The sequence below is a fragment of the Thunnus thynnus genome, chromosome 11, assembly GCF_963924715.1.
Source record: "Thunnus thynnus chromosome 11, fThuThy2.1, whole genome shotgun sequence".
Classification (NCBI taxonomy): Eukaryota; Metazoa; Chordata; class Actinopteri; order Scombriformes; family Scombridae; genus Thunnus; species Thunnus thynnus.
Window position 1 is genome coordinate 12,266,253 of NC_089527.1, and position 14,532 is coordinate 12,280,784.

The window sequence follows — 14,532 nt, forward strand, 5'->3', positions numbered from 1 at the left end:
TTATCGGAACCAATCAGAGAGACTCACAGGCGGGGCTTTCCACTGTTTTCTTCCGGGACATGATTGTCACCAGAAATGGCTTCTCTTGACAGGGTAAAGGTCTTAGTTTTAGGAGATTCCGGTAAGTTAAGAACTGTTTTCGCCATTCAAACTCAATATAAACATGTCCGCTTATTTGTATAGACATTTATTTGTGCTGGGCAACGGTTTGCAACCTCTTCAACGTTTGTTTAAGGCACTTAAACTCTTGTCAAAGTGGCTCTGTAAACCTTCATACTTGACGTAAAATCGCCCTGTCTTCTAGTAAATTCGTTAAGGTGCACCACCAGGTGACGCATAATTTAGAAACAATAATTACACATGTTATAATATATCAACATCTTCCACTGCCTACTTAAGTGGTTAATTTTTAATACCTACCATTGAAGTGAATAGAGACTTCTGACTTCTGAATTAAAGTGACACCCAACAGCTCTTTAAAAAAGGAAGTATTTACACACGGACATATGTTTTTTGTTTTGTTTTGTTTTGTTTTGTTTTAAATGGAGGCTTGAGTTTCTAATCATATCAAGTGTTACGTCTTATTTGTTGCAAGTAGCAGTAGTAACTTTGTAGCATTATTTTTGTAGCAACATTGAAAATGACATATTATAGCTACATATTATGAATATTATTAAGGCAAATATTATGCATATCATTAAAATTATTAGTGCTTCACTTACCTCTCTTGTCTTTTGCAGGGGTGGGAAAGTCTTCCTTAGTCCATCTGCTATGTCAGAACCAGGTTTTAGGAAATCCATCATGGACTGTTGGCTGCTCTGTAGATGTACGGGTAAGCAGAGTGAACACTTCTTAATGTGTTACACAATGTAATTGGGATAAGATGTGAAAGTATGCTGCTGGCTTTTGAAGAAACTCCAGATATGCAGTGCTGTATATACTTGGTCACACAACAATCTTCTAAATAGATTTATCTGTAGACATTTTTCCCATTATATCAGGGATATACCGTTTTTGAATAATAATAGCACAAATCTAATATTGTGCTCACTTTATTTGAGGATTGTCATGCCAAAACAAAAAAGAATAGTTGTTAGAAATATCACAGAAACTGCTATGATGATGACGATGATGATGATTAGTTATTATTATTATTGTTGAAATATTAATTGATTCTTACAACAATAAGTCAAAACCAGGGCTGCAACTAACGATTATTCATCTGTTATTATTTTCTTGATCAATTGATTAGTTGTTTGGTCTATAAAATGTCAGAAAATGGTGAAACATGTCAACTACTGTTTTCCAAATCCCACAATGACATTCTTAAATGTCTGGTTTTGTCCCGACCAGTGGTCCACAACTTCAAGATATTGAAGTTTGAATTAGAGAATTTGGACATTTTTTTCTTAAAAATGACTCAAAGTTGATTATCAAAATCGTTGATTAATCACAATTAATTCAGTCGTTGACAACTAATTGATTAATCGACTAATTGTTGCAGCTCTAGTCAAAACATCAAAAATTCCCTTTGACGGCATGTTTTAGTGGTGAACATATAATACAAAATGGATATGTAATCCTACAACTTGAATTATAACCATAATATCAGAAATAGAATACACTGCACAATATCTGATTGATATTAGTCTAGATATATGAATGATCTGATACAATATATTAATGTCACATAATAATAAGCATTGCACTTATATATTACAGATGCTTTAGAGGAATAAAATAACTGAATGACACAATAACTTTTCAACTACAGGTTCAGGACTATAAGGAGGGAACCCCGGAGGAGAAAACCTACTACATTGAACTGTGGGATGTTGGAGGATCTGTTGGCAGTGCTAGCAGTGTCAAAAGCACCAGAGCTGTCTTTTACAATTCAGTTAATGGTAGAGCTGGTTTTCTTATACATTTATAGATTTAAAGAAATTTTAAATGATAAAGTTTGCTATAATTTTCTCATTTTTGTTATTTTCTGGATTCTTTCAGGGATTATATTGGTGCACGATTTGACAAATAAGAAATCCTCTCAGAATCTCTACCGCTGGTCACTAGAGGCTTTGAACAAGGATTCCTCTCCAACAGGAGTCATTGTCTCAAATGGGTAAGTAGACGTGTGTCTTGGTATTGTTTGTTTTCATTGAGTGGAGAATAACACACTGAGACAGTTGTCAAAATTAAAGGAAAAATATTGGTGGAGTTGGGGAGTTTAGTCATATTCTTTTCTCCCTGCAGTGACTACGACCGAGAGCAGTTTGCTGAGAACCCAGTGCCTTTGTTGCTGATTGGCACCAAGTTTGACCAGATCCCAGAGAACAAACGCAATGAAGTTCTCACCCGGACGGCCTTCTTGTCTGAGGACTTCAACGCAGAGGAGATCAATCTCGTAAGTCAACTATTTTTAATCCCTCAAGCTCTGACCTTAAACCCCTTTCAGATGTGGAATCTGTACCATTGATGGTTATTTGTTAATATAACATATTTTTGGCATTCAAACATGGAAAATCTTCTGGAAATCTTCCACAAAAAGGTTGTTCAAATATGACAAGACTGTTACGAATAAAGCTACAATGCTTGAGTGGTATTTAGCAGTTGATCCTCACCATAGGGGGCAGCAGTAAGATGGACAATGATACAAAGGAAGAACTGTGTTGTCAGTTCTCTCACATGCTACATAGCAGATGATCTGAAAATTTTGCATTTGAGTGACCATCATCATCGTCCCTCACTTGATTCTTATTAGACTTACCAACCATGTAGACAATTTTTAAGAAAGAAAATCTAAGGGACTTGTAGTAGTTTTGCCCAAATGTATATGACTTAAAAATCAATGACTTTGGTGGCACCTAGTGGTAGTATCAAAGTAGATACTGTAACAGACAGCAATGCATGGAAAATTTTCTACAAACAAAAACTTATGCTATCAAAACAATTTGAAAGATGCTACTATCACATACACATTTTACACATACAGGCTTCCGCTAAGAGACAAAAAAACCTTTGTTGAGGTTTGTGGCTTTAGTGCTATTTTATTTTCTCAGGACTGCACCAACCCAAGATACCTTGCTGCAGGCACGTCAAATGCAGTGAAACTTAGCCGATTCTTTGATAAGGTGAGAAAACCAGAACTCTGTAATGCAACACGCAATTATTTTCTGTTTCTGTAGAGAATGTCTCCACAATACAGTATGTCAAGATTACTGAGATTACAAGATTACTTTTTATATATTTTTACTCACATCTCTGCGATGTGGATCTGTAGGTAGAGCAGAAACCTCCAACGGCACCGGGTGACAAATCTCAGCCTCAAACCAGTATTACATTGAGGGATGTAGTATAACAATATTTTTTGTTGGTAAATTGGTTGTCAGTGTGAATATTACAGTACAATATACAGTATAACAATCCAAAATGACAACTTTGGCAGACATAATTACCTTCTTAAAATAAAAATGTAAGACTAAGTTTAACATTTTACATAGTTAAATAATAACATAATTTATAACCTACTCTTTGTAAGAAAATAATGAAATTTCCTGATGAAATATGTAAATGTGTCTGACAATGAACTGAAATAGCAATCAAGTGGTCATCTTCAAAAGTCATTTTTGTGCAAAGTTCCCTCTTTAAATGTACACAAGTGTGTGAGTTTTATATTAATGTAGATTTAATGTCAACTTAAATTCTATCCTATTCTAACCTATCTCTAAACAGGTAATAGAGAAGAGATATTTCACAAGAGATCCAAGTCAGGTGAGTTTTGCATTTCCAGCCTTTATTTCAATTATAAGAAATAAGAAAACTAAATCACAATGTCATTATGATAATATTGGTAAAAAGACCCCAAAATAACAATTCAGTTGTGAAGGCCTAAGGTTTTCATTTTAAACCAACACACTCCTTTCACTTTCTCTACAGATGACGGGTTTCACAGACAGAAAACGGTTCAACTTCAAAAGTTTGCACTATGACTGAAAAACTGTGAACACAACAGCAGTTTTCTGTGGTTTGACATCCTTTTACAACACAATTCAACCATCACACTCACTCACATACTTTCGATACCTGCCTCCCAGCAAACCCCCCACCTACCCACCATGCATTGACTGCTATTTCTCCTTAATGAAAATCATTCCGAATGTGTATGTATTCTGTAATTTTTTCTTTTATTTCCAATAAGATTCAAACATATATCACAAAAACATTGGATTCTTAACTGATGTAGAAAAATAAACATAAGCATAAGCAAAGCTGAACAAACTTAAACAAGAATTTGCAAAAAGGAACAATTCTGAAATGAAAACACAGGCTTTTAACATGGTGTTAAAGGACAGATGCAGATGATGAATGTACAGTGTAAATTCTGTGTTAAATTACTCAATGTCACATTTTTCCCCCTGATTTTAAATAATGCATTCTATTGTATTTTTTTCTCACATGTAAAACATTCACACATATAAGCTTCATGATTTCTTTTTTCAAAACTAATTGATTTTGTAATGTTTGCTTGCTTACTTTAATAATAAAGTGAAGAAAGGGCAGCATTCTTGCCCTCTGAATAGCGGCTCTGGTTCACACAACATCCCCCGATCCCTGCATCACTTTCTCAATCCAGGGGAGAAAGAACTTGATTTTAGTGAAGACATGGGGATAATTGCTATCATCACAAACATTTCTGTAGGTGAAAGCTGTTATCCCTTGAAGCTTGGTGTTGCAGATAAGTGGTCCTCCAGAATCACCCTAGAAGAAAGACAACAGAAACACATGATTTAGTAGTCCATGAAAAGATTACACCTGTTCTACATGAATAAAGGAAACAAGTTTGTGAAATTTTCTGTTAGCAGGGATATTGGTATATTTTGTTGTATTTAATAGTTGGTGGCTTATTTGTTGGTCTGTTTGATCACCTGGCAAATCCCTCTTTTCTTTTTGGTAAATGTGGTGCATATCATTTGTTTACGATCGAAGTATGTATCCCATATGTTTTTGCACTTGGCACTGTCTTGAATCTTCTCCGTGGTCTCCTTCAGTACTTTTGATGGTTTATCCTTGCGGCCAGTTTTGCCCCAGCCAGCAACATCACATTCAATGTTGGCTTGAATTTCCTCGTCTTTCTTAGGAAGTCCAATGGTCTTCACATACTTATTAAGTGTGGCTTTCTTTTTTAACTGTGAAAGAGAAAAGAGTCAGAACATCATTTGTTATTTTGCACTTTGTGGCACAACACAGTAAACTCATGTATTAGGAATTTCAGTTTGTGTTCGTCTTTTTAAAGCCACATTGAGATTTTAGCTTTAGCATCGAATCCGCACATCCTCATCTGCTTCGTTGCAAATGTGTGAAATTAGCAAAGCTTTAAATCACAAAAAAAGACACTGAAAAATGAAACTGAAATGATGGAATTAACTGCAGCTAAATATTATACAACCTACTTTCCAGATTTCAGTTTTTTAAACACATAAGTGCATCTTTGATATAGAGTTTACAAAATTTTAGTTTACCTTAAGTAGCATAATGTCATTATCGAATTCTTTGTATTTTGGATGTGGAATGTACTCCGCTTCGATCCGTTGCTGACTTTTCTCTTTCTTTTTTATGTTATGTGCTCCAAGTACCACCGTCATTTGCTCAGGACTGACAACCATGGGACAAAAATAATGTAAATCATTTATTTATACTTAACACTTATACTTAGCACTTAATACTTTGTAAGGCACTTACAAACATTACAACTTTGAAGTAAGAATTACTGTACAAAAAGTGTCAATCAAAATTGTTTGTTGCATTAATGCAGCGGTAAAAATATTTTTAAGGAAATTTCATAGTGTTGTTCTTAACCTCAGGCTAGAGCAGATACTGTATGTCATCATATATCCTGATGTATCATTAATATGTCAGAAATCATTTAAAATCTATTAGATATAACAAACACAGGCTTATTGAGAAGCATTTAATCCTTGTGCTGCTTGTGTTATTTTGTGTTAAAGTTATTTTCACTTTATGCTGCTGCATTGATGTAAAATAAACCCACATTTTGCAGTGTGCTGCAGTTAGGACAAAGTCTTCCCGAATAAGCATCCCACCACATTTATGATCTCTACTTTCACGGATCTGCAGTGATGCCATGTAGGGTCTGGAGTGAGGCTTTGCAACCTTACCGCCCACTATGCTGCTCTCCATAGCCCCTGACATGAGGAGATGGTAAAATGAATACACAGATTACAAGATACAAAATCCTCAGCAGTCAAATGATTACAGATTGAGACTATCAAAATTATCCTTTAATACAATCTAATCATTATCCATTAATAAGGCTTCTTTAAAAAATCACAGATGACCCTTAAAAAATGCAATTATTATTATTATTATTATTATTATTATTATTATTATTATAAAGATTATTTAGAGTCACTTTTCAGTAAATTTGAAAGGAATTTCATCTGATCTTACCAGTGAGGGAGAGCAGCTGGAAGACAAATATAATGCAATATGCATGTATCATGGTTGCTGCGCAGAAATGAAAGCTGAACAGTCTGCCTGGCTTTGCTGCCCCTACCACCTTTTGTAGTCAACCGTCCAACTCCTACAACGGAAACTTTGTGTGCAGATTCTTACACAGAGGAACTGAGATCACACCTTTTTCACTGCAGCGAGACCCTCTTGTGGGATGATCAAGTTACGTGTGTTAACCTTTCATTTGTGTTGCATCCACACAGTTTTTTTAAGTCATTAATAATCTTATTGTTGTAGCACTTCATTGCCTACAGAGTGTAAGTCTATTTGTGCTGCCTCTGTTTGCTGGATTATGGTTTTATGTTGCTTTGAAAAAAATAATGAATAATGAAAGATTTCTGATCAGATGTTCACCCATCTACTACTGGCCTGAAAAATCCTTAAAATTAACCTGTGAGAAATCATATTTCAATAATAAACTGTGAGTGATCATTTTTAGATGATAAGAATTATTATACACATGCTCGACTGATTCTTTTTCATTGTAGGCTGCATTTACTCTAAGAGGTTGATGGTCATGTGGAAAGTACGTATTAATACCACAGTAACCACAATGTTTTTGTGCCTATCACACTAAACTACACACACACAAATAAGGCTGTATTTTTTTTTGAATTGTTGTTTTTCATTGCCAGAGTGAATTTGATTGTTTTTAAATAGACAACCTGAGTTAGCATTTTCCTCTGCAATATTTTAATTTAGTCTTAAAACTTAAAACAAAGTAAGCATGCAACATAACTGAGCCTGATAAGCCCAGGCACTTGTCTGCTGGAGGTCTATGCTGGCCTACATTGTACTCAGACTTTGTGGACTTCTCAACCTTGGTGTAATATGCAGAGGGTTAATTAGATTAGGTCCATTCAAGCTGTTAATATTAGTTGCTAATTTTCAACAACCAACAAGTAAGCATTTACTAAAGAAAATGCCAGTGGGTGTTTGTATGACTCAACATGCTACATCACACACACTTGATCCTGGAATTTAGAAGAATGATGTCTGATTAACTCTTCAAACAAGTGTCTTTTTGATTTAAAAAAAAAAAATGGCTTGAGATGAGTTAAAATATGTAATAAAAACTAGAGCAGCAACAGCTTCACAAGAGATAATAAGCCTCATACAGCTTATTGTATTCTTTCTGCTGTACACCAGATGGAGCTACAGATGATTCAGTGTGCATAAGATACATTTGCCTGTGGGCTTTTACAACACAATTCAACCATCACACTTACTCACATACTTTCGATACCTGCCCCCTGGCAAACCCCCCACCTACCCACCACGTTTTGACTGCTATTTCTCCTTAATGAAAATCATTCTGAATGTGTATCTATTCTGTAAGTTTTTTTTAGTTACAATAAGATTCAAGCATATATCACAAAAGCATTGGATTCTTAACAGACTTAGAATAATAAACATAAGCAAAGCTGACCAAACTTACACAAGAATTTACAAAAAGGAACAACTCTGAAATTAAAAGACAGACATGATGTTAAAGGACAGAGACAGATGCTATGAATGTACAGTATACATTTTATGTTAAATTACTCAATTTCACCTTTTTTCCCTGATTTTAAATAATGCATTCAATTGTATTTTTTCTCACATGTAAAACACTCGCACATATAAGCTTCAAGATTTTTTTTTTCAAAACTAATTGATTTTCTAAATGATTGCTCGCTTAATTTAATAATAAAGTGAAGAAATGGAAGCATTCTTGCCCTCTGAATAGTTGCTCTGGCTCACACAACATCCCCCTATCCCTGCATCACTTTCTTAATCCAGGGAAGAAAGAAGTGGATTTTAGTGAAGACATGGGGATGCTTGAGATCATTACAATCATCGCTGTAGGTAAAAGCTGTTATCCCGTGAAGCTTGGTGTTGCAGATAAGTGGTCCACCAGAATCACCCTAGAAGAAAGACAACAGAAACACATGATTTAGTAGTCCATGAAGAGATTACACCTGTTTTTCATGAACAAAGGAAACAAGTTTGTGAAATTTTCTGTTAGCAAGAATATTGGTATATTTTGTTGTATTTAATAGTTGGTGGCTTATTTGTTGGTCTGGTTGATCACCTTGCAAACCCCTCCCTCCTTTTTGGTAAATTTGGTGCATAGCATTCGTTCACTATTGAAGTATGTTTTCCATATGTTTTTGCACTCAAAGCTGAATTGCGTCTTCTCCGTGGTCTCCCTCAGTACATTTGACGGATGTCTCTTGTCTCCAGTTAAGCCCCAGCCAGCAACATCACACTTAATGTTGGCTTTAATTTTCTTGTCTTTCTTAGGAAGTTCAATGGTCTTCACATACTTATTAAGTGTGGCATTCTTTTTTAACTGTGAAAGAGAACAGAGTCAGAACATCATTTGTTATTTTGCACTTTGATGCACAAGTCAGTAAACTCATGTATTAGAAATTTCAGTTTGTGTTTGTCTTTTTATGGCCACATTGAGATTTTAGCTATAGCATCGAATCCTCACATCCTCATCTGCTTCGTTGCAAATGTGTGAAATTAGCAAAGCTTTAAATCACAAAAAAGACACTGAAAAATGAAACTGAAATGATGGAATTAACTGCAGCTAAATATTATACAACATATTTTCCAGATTTCAGTTTTTTAAACACATAAGTGCATCTTTGATATAGAGTTTACAGAATTTTAGTTTACCTTAAGTAGCATAATGTCATAATCATATTCTTTGTATTTTGGATGTGGAATGTACTCCGCTTCGATCCGTTGCTGACTTTTCTCTTTCTTTTTTATGTTATGTGCTCCAAGTACCACCGTTGTTTGCTCAGAACTGACAACCATGGGACAAAAATAATGTAAATAATTTATTTATACTTAACACTTATACTTAGCACTTAACACTTTGCAAGGCACTTACAAACATTATAACTTTGAAGTAAGAATTACTGTACAAAAAGTGTCAATCAAAATTGTTTGTTGCATTAATGTAGCGGTAAAAATATTTTTAAGGAAATTTCATAGTGTTGTTCTTAACCTCAGGCTAGAGCAGATACTGTATGTCATCATATATCCTGACGTATCATTAATATGTCAGAAATCATTTAAAATCTATTAGATATAACAAACACAGGCTCATTGAGAAGCATTCAATGATGTAAAATAAACTCACTGTTTGCAGTGTGCTGCAGTTAGGACAAAGTCCTCCCGAATGAGTATCCCGCCACATGTATGGTGTCCACGGATCTGCAGTGATGCCATGTAGGGTCTGGAGTGAGGCTTTGCAACCTTACCGCCCACTATGCTGCTCTCCATAGCCCCTGACATAAGGAGATGGTAAAATTAATACACAGATTACAAGATACAAAATCCTCAGCAGCCAAATTATTACAGATTGAGACTATCAAAATGATGCTTTAACCCAATCTAATCATTATCCATTAAGAAGGCCTCTTTAAAAAATCACAGATGACCCTAAAAAATGCAATTATTATTATTATTATTATTATTATTATAAAGATTATTTAGAGTCACTTTTCAATAAATTTGAAAGGAATTTCATCTGATCTTACCAGTGAGGGAGAGTAGCTGGAAGACAAATATAATGCAAAATGCATGTATCATGGTTGCTGTGCAGGAATGAAAGCTGAACAGTCTGCCTGGCTTTGCTGCCCCTACCACCTTTTGTAGTCAACCGTCCAACTCCTACAACGGAAACTTTGTGGGCAGATGACAATATAGCTCTTACACAGAGGAGCTGAGATCACACCTTTTTCAGTGCAGCAGGAGCGAGACCCTCTTGTGAGATAATCAAGTTACATCTGTTAACCTTTCATTTGTGTTGCATCCACACACTGTTGTTAAGTCATTTATAATCTTATTGTTGTAGCACTTCACTGCTTACAGAGTGTAAGTCTATTTGTGCTGCCTCTGTTTGCTGGATTATGGTTTTATGTTGCAGTGAAAAAAATAATGAATAATGAAAGATTTCTGATCAGATGTTCACCCATCTACTACTGGCCTGAAAAATCCCTAAAACTAACCTGTGAGAAATCATATTTCAATAATAAACTGTGAGTGATCATTTTCAGATGATAAGAATTATTATACACATGCTTGACTGATTCTTTTTCATTGTAGGTGGCATTTACTCTGAAAGAAAAGGAAGTGTGGTAAGAGGTTAATGGTCATGTGGAAAGTACGTATTAATACCACAGTAACCACAATGCAAACAAACACCTCACACACTAAACTACACACACAAATAAGGCTGTAATTTCTAAGAATTGTTTTTCATCGCCAGAATGAATTGATTGTTTTTAAAAAGACAACCTGAGTTAGCATTTTTCTCTGCAATATTTTAATTTAGTCTTAAAACTTAAAACAAAGTAAGCATGCAACATAACTGAGCCTGATAAGCCCAGGCACTTGTCTGCTGGAGGTCTATGCAGGCCTACATTGTACTCAGACTTTGTGGACTTCTCAACCTTGGTGTAATATGCAGAGGGTTAATTAGATTAGGTCCATTCAAGCTGTTAATATTAGTTGCTAATTTTCAACAACCAACAAGTAAGCATTTACTAAAGAAAATGCCAGTGGGTGTTTGTATGACTCAACATGCTACGTCACACACACTTGATCCTGGAACTTGGAAGAATGATGTCTGATTAACTCTTCACACAAGTGTCTTTTTGATGAAAAAAAAAAATGGCTTGAGATGAGTTAAAATATCTAATAAAAACAAGAGCAGCAAGGGATTCACAAGAGATAATAAGCCTCATACAGCTTATTGTATTCTTTCGACTGTACACCAGATGGAGCTACAGATGATTCAGTGTGCATAAGATACATTTGCCTGTGGGCTTTTACAACACAATTCAACCATCACACTTACTCACATACTTTAGATACCTGCCCCCTCGCAAACCCCACACCTACCCACCACGTTTTGACTGCTATTTCTCCTTAATGAAAATCATTCTGAATGTGTATCTATTCTGTAATTTTTTAAAATTCCAATAAGATTCAAGCATATATCACAAAAACATTGGATTCTTAACAGACTTAGAATAATAAACATAAGCAAAGCTGACCAAACTTACACAAGAATTTGCAAAAAGGAACAACTCTGAAATTAAAAGACAGACATGTTGTTAAAGGACAGAGACAGATGATATGAATGTACAGTGTAAATTTTATGTTAAATTACTCAGCGTCACCTTTTTTTCCCTGATTTTAAATAATGCATTCTATTGTATTTTTTTTTCACATGTAAAACACTCGCACATATAAGCTTCATGATTTTTTTTTCAAAACTAATTGATTTTCTAAATGTTTGCTCGCTTAATTTAATAATAAAGTGAAGAAACGGCAGCATTCTTGCCCTCTGAATAGTGGCTCTGGCTCATACAACATCCCCCTATCCCTGCATCACTTTCTTAATCCAGGGGAGAAAGAAGTGGATTTTAGTGAAGACATGGGGATACTTGGGATTATTACAATCATCGCTGTAGGTGAAAGCTGTTATCCCGTGAAGCTTGGTGTTGCAGATAAGTGGTCCACCAGAATCACCCTAGAAGAAAGACAACAGAAACACATGATTTAGTAGTCCATGAAAAGATTACACCTGTTTTTCATGAATAAAGGAAACAAGTTTGTGAAATTTTCTGTTAGCAGCATTACTGGTATATTTTGTTGTATTTAATATTTGGTGGCTTATTTGTTGGTCTGTTTGATCACCTGGCAAACGCCTCCCTCCTTTTTGGTAAATTTGGTGCATAGCATTCGTTCACTATTGAAGTGTGTTTCCCATATGTTTTTGCACTCAAAGCTGAATTGCATCTTCTCCGTGGTCTCCCTCAGTACATTTGACGGATGTCTCTCATCTCCAGTTAAGCCCCAGCCAGCAACATCACACTTAATGTTGGCTTTGATTTTCTTGTCTTTCTTAGGAAGTCCAATGGTCTTCACATACTCATTAAGTGTGGCTTTCTTTTTTAACTGTGAAAGAGAACAGAGTCAGAGCATCATTTGTTACTTTGCACTTTGTGGCACAACACAGTAAACTCATGTATTAGAAATTTCAGTTTGAGTTCGTCTTTTTATGGCCACATTGAGATTTTAGCTATAGCATCGAATCCTCACATCCTCGTCTGCTTTGTTGCAAATGTGTGAAATTAGCGAAGCTTTAAATCACAAAAAAAGACACTGAAAAATGAAACTGAAATGATGGAATTAACTGCAGCTAAATATTATACAACATACTTTCCAGATTTCAGTTTTTAAACACATAAGTGCATCTTTGATATGGAGTTTACACAATTTTAGTTTACCTTAAGTAGCATAATGTCATAATCGTATTCTTTGTATTTTGGATGTGTAATGTACTCCGCTTCAATCCGTTGCTGACTTTTCTCTTCCTTGGTTATGTTATGTGCTCCAAGTACCACCGTCGTTTGCTCAGGACTGACAACCATGGGACAAAAATAATGTAAATCATTGATTTATACTTAACACTTAACACTTTGCAAGGGACTTGCAAACATTACAACTTTGAAGTAAGAATTACTGTACAAAAAGTGTCAATCATCATCTCTGTTGCATTAATGTAGCGGTAAAAAATAGTTTTAAGGAAATTTCATAGTGTTGTTCTTAACCTCAGGCTAGAGCATATACTGTATGTTGTCATATATCCTGACGTATCATTAATATGTCACAAATCATTTAAAATCTATTAGATATAACAAACACAGGCTCATTGAAAAGCATTTAATGATGTAAAATAAACTCACTGTTTGCAGTGTGCTGCAGTTAGGACAAAGTCCTCCCGAATGAGTATCCCTCCACATATATGTTGTCCACGGATCTGCAGTGATGCCATGTAGGGTCTGGAGTGAGGCTTTGCAACCTTACCGCCCACTATGCTGCTCTCCATAGCCCCTGACATGAGGAGACGGTAAAATGAATACACAGATTACAAGATACAAAATCCTCAGCAGCCAAATTATTACAGATTGAGACTATCAAAATGATGCTTTAACCCAATCTAATCATTATCCATTAAGAAGGCCTCTTTAAAAAAATCACAGATGACCCTAAAAAATGCAATTATTATTATTATTATTATTATTATTATTATTATTATTATTATTATTATAAAGATTATTTAGAGTCACTTTTCAATAAATTTGAAGGAATTTCATTTGATCTTACCAGTGAGGGAGAGCAGCTGGAAGACAAATATAATGCAAAATGCATGTATCATGGTTGCTGCGCAGAAATGAAAGTTAAACAGTCTGTCTTGCTTTGCTTCCCCTACCACCTTTTATAATCAACCGTCCAACTCCTACAACGGAAACTTTGTGGGCAGATGACAAAGTCTTGCTGAGATCACACCTTTTTCACTGCAGCAGGAGCGAGACCCTCTTGTGGGATTGTCAAGTTACGTGTGTTAACCCTTCATTTGTGTTGCATCCACACAGTTTTGTTAAGTCATTAATAATCTTATTGTTGTAGCACTTCACTGCCTACAGAGTGTAAGTCTATTTGTGCCTCTGTTTGCTGGATTATGGTTTTATGTTGCAGTGAAAAAAATAATGAATAATGAAAGATTTCTGATCAGATGTTCACCCATCTACTACTGGCCTTAAAAATCCCTAAAACTAACCTGTGAGAAATCATATTTCAATAATAAACTGTGAGTGATCATTTTCAGATGATAAGAATTATTATACACATGCTTGACTGATTCTTTTTCATTGTAGGCTGCATTTACTCTGAAAGAAAAGGAAGTGTGGTAAGAGGTTAATGGTCATGTGGAAAGTACGTATTAATACCACAGTAACCACAATGCAAACAAACACCTCACACACTAAACTACACACACAAATAAGGCTGTAATTTCTAAGAATTGTTTTTCATCGCCAGAATGAATTTGATTGTTTTTAAAAAGACAACCTGAGTTAGCATTTTTCTCTGCAATATTTTAATTTAGTCTTAAAACTTAAAACAAAGTAAGCATGCAACATAACTGAGCCT

General features: G+C 35.1%; 4 protein-coding genes across 4 annotated transcripts; 1 reads left to right on the forward strand and 3 right to left on the reverse strand.

Annotated features, from left to right (window-relative positions):
- The first annotated feature begins 17 nt into the window (after window positions 1-17).
- On the forward strand, window positions 18-4,160 carry rabl3 (RAB, member of RAS oncogene family-like 3). The gene is made up of 8 exons (XM_067603195.1): window positions 18-121; window positions 741-832; window positions 1,775-1,904; window positions 2,005-2,119; window positions 2,251-2,401; window positions 3,057-3,128; window positions 3,730-3,768; window positions 3,934-4,160. Exons 1-8 carry the CDS (start codon window positions 76-78, stop codon window positions 3,988-3,990), a joined length of 702 nt encoding a protein of 233 aa, XP_067459296.1. The 5' UTR covers window positions 18-75; the 3' UTR covers window positions 3,991-4,160.
- On the reverse strand, window positions 3,770-7,463 carry LOC137192461 (granzyme B-like). The gene is made up of 5 exons (XM_067603190.1): window positions 6,466-7,463; window positions 6,047-6,200; window positions 5,517-5,649; window positions 4,923-5,183; window positions 3,770-4,755 (listed from the first exon to the last, which is right to left on the reverse strand). The coding sequence occupies exons 1-5, from the start codon at window positions 6,515-6,517 to the stop codon at window positions 4,588-4,590; spliced, it is 768 nt and encodes a 255-aa protein (XP_067459291.1). The 5' UTR covers window positions 6,518-7,463; the 3' UTR covers window positions 3,770-4,587.
- Window positions 7,464-7,856: 393 nt separating this feature from the next.
- Window positions 7,857-11,672, reverse strand: LOC137192464 (granzyme B-like). The gene is made up of 5 exons (XM_067603194.1): window positions 10,068-11,672; window positions 9,668-9,815; window positions 9,196-9,328; window positions 8,603-8,863; window positions 7,857-8,435 (listed from the first exon to the last, which is right to left on the reverse strand). The coding sequence occupies exons 1-5, from the start codon at window positions 10,117-10,119 to the stop codon at window positions 8,283-8,285; spliced, it is 747 nt and encodes a 248-aa protein (XP_067459295.1). The 5' UTR covers window positions 10,120-11,672; the 3' UTR covers window positions 7,857-8,282.
- Window positions 11,673-11,814: 142 nt separating this feature from the next.
- On the reverse strand, window positions 11,815-14,422 carry LOC137192463 (mast cell protease 4-like). Its single transcript, XM_067603193.1, has 5 exons — window positions 13,708-14,422; window positions 13,287-13,434; window positions 12,828-12,960; window positions 12,235-12,495; window positions 11,815-12,067 (listed from the first exon to the last, which is right to left on the reverse strand). Exons 1-5 carry the CDS (start codon window positions 13,757-13,759, stop codon window positions 11,915-11,917), a joined length of 747 nt encoding a protein of 248 aa, XP_067459294.1. The 5' UTR covers window positions 13,760-14,422; the 3' UTR covers window positions 11,815-11,914.
- Window positions 14,423-14,532: the final 110 nt, after the last annotated feature.